The sequence below is a fragment of the Danio rerio genome, chromosome 23 (genome assembly GCF_049306965.1).
Source record: "Danio rerio strain Tuebingen ecotype United States chromosome 23, GRCz12tu, whole genome shotgun sequence".
NCBI lineage: Eukaryota > Metazoa > Chordata > Actinopteri > Cypriniformes > Danionidae > Danio > Danio rerio.
The window spans coordinates 25,860,953-25,867,733 of record NC_133198.1 but is presented as its reverse complement, the minus strand read 5'-3'; the positions used below and the strand labels follow the sequence as shown (position 1 = coordinate 25,867,733).

The 6,781-nt window shown below is 39.3% G+C and overlaps 1 protein-coding gene across 20 annotated transcripts in view; it reads right to left on the bottom strand.

Annotated features, from left to right (window-relative positions):
- Positions 1 to 244: 244 nt before the first annotated feature.
- Positions 245 to 6,781, bottom strand: part of rerea (arginine-glutamic acid dipeptide (RE) repeats a) — a 238,223-nt gene continuing 231,686 nt past the window's right edge. For 7 of the 20 annotated variants that reach the window (XM_073938963.1, XM_021469958.3, XM_005162203.6 and 4 more), the window contains 5 exons: positions 5,939 to 6,161; positions 5,127 to 5,838; positions 3,381 to 3,551; positions 3,114 to 3,294; positions 245 to 2,308 (listed from right to left, as the gene is read on the bottom strand). In XM_073938963.1, coding sequence (XP_073795064.1) covers positions 2,275 to 2,308; positions 3,114 to 3,294; positions 3,381 to 3,551; positions 5,127 to 5,838; positions 5,939 to 6,161 — 1,321 coding nt within the window. In that variant the 3' untranslated portion in view covers positions 245 to 2,274. Of the gene's footprint in view, positions 2,309 to 2,833; positions 2,864 to 3,113; positions 3,295 to 3,380; positions 3,552 to 5,126; positions 5,839 to 5,938; positions 6,760 to 6,781 lie in introns of those variants that run through there. The other 13 variants (XM_073938965.1, XM_073938964.1, XM_073938966.1 and 10 more) reach the window with 4 other exon arrangements.

Genomic DNA, 6,781 nt, shown 5'->3' with positions numbered 1-6,781 from the left:
CTGACTTTACAAGCTCATTTCCCAGAATGATTGCGCTTGTAAAATGCTGGATAACACATTGCTTGAAGCTTCAGAAGCACTTGTATCGATACAGTCCATGTGACACTTCATACTCACTCGTATGAATCCATCCACCGTGCGGAAAAAAGACAGAAAACACACTTGAAGTTTTTTGTCAGCATGAACATTTACTTCTGCCATGTCATATAACAAAAAGTGATATTAACTAGAAATCAAGTTTCCATGTGGTGTAACTTAGTTTTATTTTAATTCCACAAATTTGTCAAAAAAAATTACAAAATACTCAAATGGGGAGAACACAGGACTCACAATCTGCCTTAATTATCTCTACTTTTTGTTTACACTGTGTCATCCCATGGCGACTACTAATATGTACAATAAGCTTCAAGATACCAGTATATATAAATCTTAGCAGTCAGAATGTACATTCTGCTATTGCCGCTTTGAAACGAGAAGCTAAACCATTGACAACACTCAACATCAAAGGTTTAAGACACAAAAAAGAGGGACGAAAGGAGGAGAAAATGCGTGGAACCAAAAGAAAACGCTGTATACATCTGAGACAGATTAAAAGATACAGATGACAGAGTCCAATTACAGAAAGTGATCAGCTTTGGGCGTATACTGCTAAAAACAGACACTCTTCCGACCATTGCTTTTCTCGAAACCAAGAGGGGAGGATTTAAAAACAGTACTTTGAACCGTAAGCTCCGAAAAGACCAGAGGTAAAAGCATTCGTTAGTTCAAATAACGAGCGTTAATTGGAGAACAACCAACCCAAAAATACTGCATGTAACAGTCAATGATTGCGATCACAGCCTCGACATGATGGAGAGCAACTAAAGAGGCTTCATGCATCGTATGTCAGCAATGCAGAGACATGGTGGTCATCATCTCCACTACTGTGAACACATGCGCACACACACACAGACACACACACGCAGTACAGCTCCACCACGTCTCGTCCTCCGCCACCGTCTGCCCTCTGTCTTCACAGTGACAATGGTTCAATGGATCTGTACAGTGGGTCAGGAAACTGACTTCAGGAGACACACTGGAGGTGAGGGGGGCATTGCTATCATTTCCAGCACCCTTTTGACAATATGTAAATCTCAAAGTAAAAAAAAAAAGTGCATTAAGATGTTACTTACAAAAAAAAAAAGAAAAAAGAAAGAGCAGTCCGATTCGTTTCGCAAGAACCAGCTGAGATATGAAGCCAGTTGCAAAACACAACGCCGTTCAACTTTGGTACACAGAAAACAGAGCCAACGGCTGTGGAAACGCACTTAAAAAGCCAATTGTAGTTTACAAATAAAAACTGAGGTTAATCAGTGCAATAAAATTCTGTCTGAATGGGCATCTCGCCGCAATACTAGAGGCACCGCATCAACGTCTTCCTCCTTCAAGTGTTATAAATGACTAACTCGCTTTGAGTTCAGCCATCAAATCAAATAAAAATGGTCATGATGTGTCATGAGTGTGTCGCAGACTGTTGAGATATGAAAAACACAACAACAAATAAAAAAAAAAGTGTCATCTGAGCTTTGACCTCTAGAGGTGATTGGATTAAAATCCGGTACCATTCTAAACCGGCAAACCATGTGACATGGTTACCTGCGCTAACAGTGCCATCTCCTTCCCCTCTGAAACAAGGGACGACACTTGGAAATTATTATATTCTGGAGGTCTAACCAACCTGTTAGGAATCCACACCTAATAATTATTATAATAATAGTAATAATTATATATGTATATATTTATATATATATTTATATACTATTTACAGACTCAAAAAAAAAAAAAAAAAAAAAAACGCCATGCTGCAGCTTTTTCTTAACATTATGAAAACCTCCTACAATGTATTAAAATAAACATTGAATTTAAGATAGCACTTTTTCAGATATAATGGCCCGACTGTTCTGTTCCTCTGTTTCCCCCAATTAGCACAGTGACAAAGTATCTTGTTTTCTAGCACCTACAAAAAGACGTCAGGGAAGCTTCTCAGAGTATGTTCATGCAGGAAAGTCACAATCAGTCTTGAGGACGCTGTCACTACTTGAACGATATACAACCCCCCGAAAAAGTCAATGTCTTAATAAAAAAAAAAGGTCCGGGATAGTGAAGAAAGCTGAGAACAGAAAGAAGGTTCCTCAGACAGTTGTCGTCTCTCGGCCGAACTGGAATGGTCTCTAGGACCTGCGAGTTCCTGTGTGTGACTGTTCTGCTGTGAGCTCCTCTGGGATCTTCGGTTCATCACAGCTGCTTGTCACTTTCCTTCTTCAACCGGCTGGAAAATACAGAGAGAACACACACGTACAGCATTATGAATGATGTTTAAAGCACTGACTGGAACAGAATTTGGAGTTATTGAAAACTTTGATTTTGGAAGTAGTCTCTTCTGTTATAGATGTGATCAACAGCAATATTATTACGATAATTATACTATTCTACATTTAACTGTTTTCCATTTTAATATATTTTATTGAATTGTCAATATTTTCAGCAGTCATCTCTAATACATTAAAGGCAAATGCAATCAATAATGAGATCATTAAAAAAAGACAATCAAGCAATTATAATATGCTGATTTGGTGCTCATTCAAAGCAGGTCTCAATAATAGTAAGCTATAATTATCGAACTCCAAAACCAGATGTAAGAAGGATTACTTAATATTTATTTTTTATGCTAAATCTACTGAATATTTAATATATTTAACCTGAGCATTAAAATATTGATGAAATAGATGTCACCTAAGCAAGCATTAAAGGGTTAGTTCACCCAAAAATGAAAATGCAGCCATCATTTACTCACCTTTGACTTGTCCAAGCATTTTATTTTGTTCTGTTGAGCACAAAAAAGATGTTTTAAAGAATGGTGAAAACCTGTAACCATTGACATCCATAGTGGGACAGACAAATACTATGGAAGTGAATAATTACATGTTTCCAACATTATTCAACCGGTTTGAAACAAGTGAAGAGTGAATAAATGATGGCATTTAAATCATTTTGGGTGAACTATCTTTTTAAGGCCTTTAAAAAAATCCTAGTCACTCCAATCTTCAGTCTGTCAGTGTGTGTGGTGAACCGACCTGTAATAGTCCTCCTGTCCTGGCAGAGGTCCTCCGTGCATGTGGTGATGTCCGTGAAGCCACTGCTGCTCCATGGCGAGTCTCTGCAGCTCTGCCGACTGCGCATGCATGGCCTGCAGCTGGTGTGCCGCTGACATGGGTGGCGGGAGTCCAGCGGGGAGATCTCGGGGATATGGAGTGCCTGCCGAAATCGCACAAGGACTGATTAGTCAAAGCAATGGTCAAGGAGCTTTAGAGATGGAGACGTTTCACTTGTGAGAGTCTTACCGAAAACTGGGTGCCGCAGCATCTCGTGTTCATGTGGAGGTTGTCCGAGCAGCGGGTTGGGAATGGCTCCGGGCGGGTACGGGAAGCGGGCGAGGTGTGGTCCTCCGGCTAGAGGGTCTACAAGCGGGTGTGCCCCAGAACCTGGGGGACACACAAGACATTCACCACCACCTTTTCCGTGTCAGCAGCTTTTTGTCAAGGTACATTGTCAATACATACAGTATAATAAACACACAAACACGCATGCAACTGACAGCACTGACATTCAACATCATGCAAAATCATGAATAAACAGCATGCAATAATAGTAATATTTACTAGTAGGGCTGCATCATATCTACTACAACTAATCTAAATATTAATAAATATTTTTGGCATATATTACATTAAGGTATCAGTCAATCTTGCATATTTAATTTTACATGCAAATTTCCGAATATTGATTTTGAATTAAGGTTAAACAGAATCTCAAATAGAATCTCAATTTGTATCTATTTTTCGTATTGTACATCATAATGATGTGACTGTTAAAATTATAAAAGAAATTTGACTAATTAGCTCATATATATATAGGCTAGAATCTTAATACGAGTGCATCAATAATTTATACAGAAACATTATTAAGTACATTGCAAAGTATAATATTCAGAAAACGCAAGGAAAATAATATTTTTAATTATAACAATGCAATGTCTTTGTTAGTTTTATTTTAACAAAAAATGGAATTTTAATATAGGATAAATACGCAATAAAATATGTTTAATAGTAAATGATCAGCTAATAAACAAATGGAATAGTATATCAACAATTGATTTAGATAATAAATGTAAAAGCCAGAAAATCTCAAATGAAATCATTTATTTTTTATTCTGTTATTTGCATATCGTTAAAACAATCTTTAAATGATTTTTTTCATTCTCTGCAATTTTGCAAATCTAAATTCATTTAAAACTTTTTACATTAAATACTGATTCTAAATATTGCAAGCTAATAGGTTGTTGGCCAGTTTCAAACTAATTATTGGTTTATTTGCCAGAAATCTCTCATTGCAACCCTTTTTCATAAAAACTTTAACAAAGATAAAGCACAATTTATTTACACATATTTAGAAAAGTCATTCAAGCACAATTCATTTACACACATTTAGAAAATTTATTCAAGCATAATTCATTTAGACCAGGGGTGTCCAAACACAATCCTGGAAGGCCGTTGTCCTGCAAAGGTTAGTTTCAACCCCAATCAAACACACCTGGACTAGCTAATCAAGCTCTAACTAGACTTTCTAGAAACATCCCTTGCAGGTGTTTAGAGGCAAGTTGGAGCTAAAATCTGAAGTACACCGGCCCTCCAGGACAAAGTTTGGGCACCCCTGATTAAGACATTTATAAAATTCCTTTATAGACAGATTAAATACATTTATACTTATACAATTTAATGAATTCTAATGGCCCAAATGAAATCTGTGGACAGTTTTCACATTTTCTGTAAGAATTCTTTAAGAACACAGAATAACACATTTAAACAACGAATTTCTCTTTACAGTTCTGTTACAGTTTACAGTTCTGTTCTCTAATTGGTAGCCAAAAAGCTCTAATTTGTCAACAAAAAAACAATCTGATTTGTTACTACATTACATAAATACACAAAAATTGTGAAGTAGTTAGTTAATAAGATCTGTGCACGCACATTCCATGTGGGCCTAATAAAACAATTTGTCACACAAGAACAGAGAGAATGGTCCCTCACCTTGGTGCAATGGATCCTGTTGGTGCAGGTGTAGGTGCGAATGGATGTGCGAGTGCTGATGGTGGTGCGGCGTCACGTTGAACATCTGCAATCGTGCCATGGGGTCGTTTGCCAACCTCTCCACATGTAGCCTCTCGGCTAACCGCTCAGGGTAGGTCATTTCAGGCCGTAGCTGTGGGCCGGCCAGCGCCAGCCGTTCCCGCTCCAATGGATTCAGTCCCGGGTGAAAAGAAGCAAACGGATGAGGGCCAGCCATGGGAGGTAGACCAATGGGCCCGTGTCTGGCAAAGTGCTCCATAGGGTTGGCGGAAGGATGCAGACTGTCCAACTCTGGAGGTTTGACCTCAAAGCCAGGCTTCATCCTCTCCATCCTGAGCTCCCTCTCACGAATCTCTCTTTCCCGGATCTCCCGCTCTCTCAGCTCCCGCTCACGCATGCTGGGGTCGGCGTTGTAGAGGCCTGGCAGGTGGTATGCCAGTAAAGGGTCTGTAGGGTTGAGCGAGACGAAGAAAGGATGGTTGCGGTTTGTGGGGGACATGACGTGAGGCCGGGCGTATTCGCTGAGCGTGCGCAGGGCAGGGGTGTCTGGACCGATGTAAGGGGGCACAGTGGCGATTGTGGTTGGTGGTGGATCGAAAGATGTCCTCATATGAGCCGATCCTGCCATCGGGGGTTCACCCATGCGACTTTCATGAGAAGAACTGGAAGCTTTCTGTAAAGATAAAACCAAGATTTAGGGACAAGAAATTGGTACAATGAAAGAATTTTAACAAACGACCAGATTTACTGCAACACAAAAAATGAAAACTTACAGCAGCTCTCTCAGCCTCCTTCTCCCTCTCTCGTTCCCGCTCTCGTTCTTTTTCTCTTTCCCTCTCCTTCTCTTTTTCTTCTCGTGCTTTCTGCTCTGCTTCCCTCTTGGCTTTCTCCAGCGCCTCTTCCCGTTTCTTTGCCAGTTTTGATGAGGCCAGAGGTGTGAAGTAGAAGTCTGTTCTGGCACATGTGTTGTAACCTCTGTCCAGATGCTTGTAGAACCTGAAGCAGAATGGATGGAAAGCTGTCAGGGTAATCTTTTAAAATGAGCACTGTCAGGGTGACTTATGTTGTGAGTAACCCTTCTTGTTTCATGACAGATATAAGTTGCAGAATTTTACACAGGCTGATTTTGCAGCCTTCTGAAAAGCAATGCAATTACTTTGTGACAAATAAATAACCTCTGGCATGTCTTCCCGTTTGTACTACACTAGAGCCACTAAATCAGTCTTTTTAATCGGCAGTGCCGTAATGAGCTGCTCTCTCTGTGCATTAGTGAGCTTATTGCTATTCACTGCAAGGGAGTGTGAGAGAAGGCTACAGCAACTTTACAAAGACGCGCTTGCGTTCTGATGGAGGCTTTCATCGTAATGATGCAGTCATTAATCTGTGCCCTGTCCACACTTGATGAGGAGCGGAAGCTGAGGCAGGTATTTAATGACAGTGCTATTTAATACAACTTTAAGGCAAAAGCATAGTTTGAAGAGACAAATTATCATTAATAAAAAAAAAAATTATAATTAAAGCAAAAATACAATTAATGATTCATTAAATATTGTTTTTATTTATAAAACTATGTACTATTCCTTTATTAATTTTCCTTCGGCTTAGTTCCTTTATTC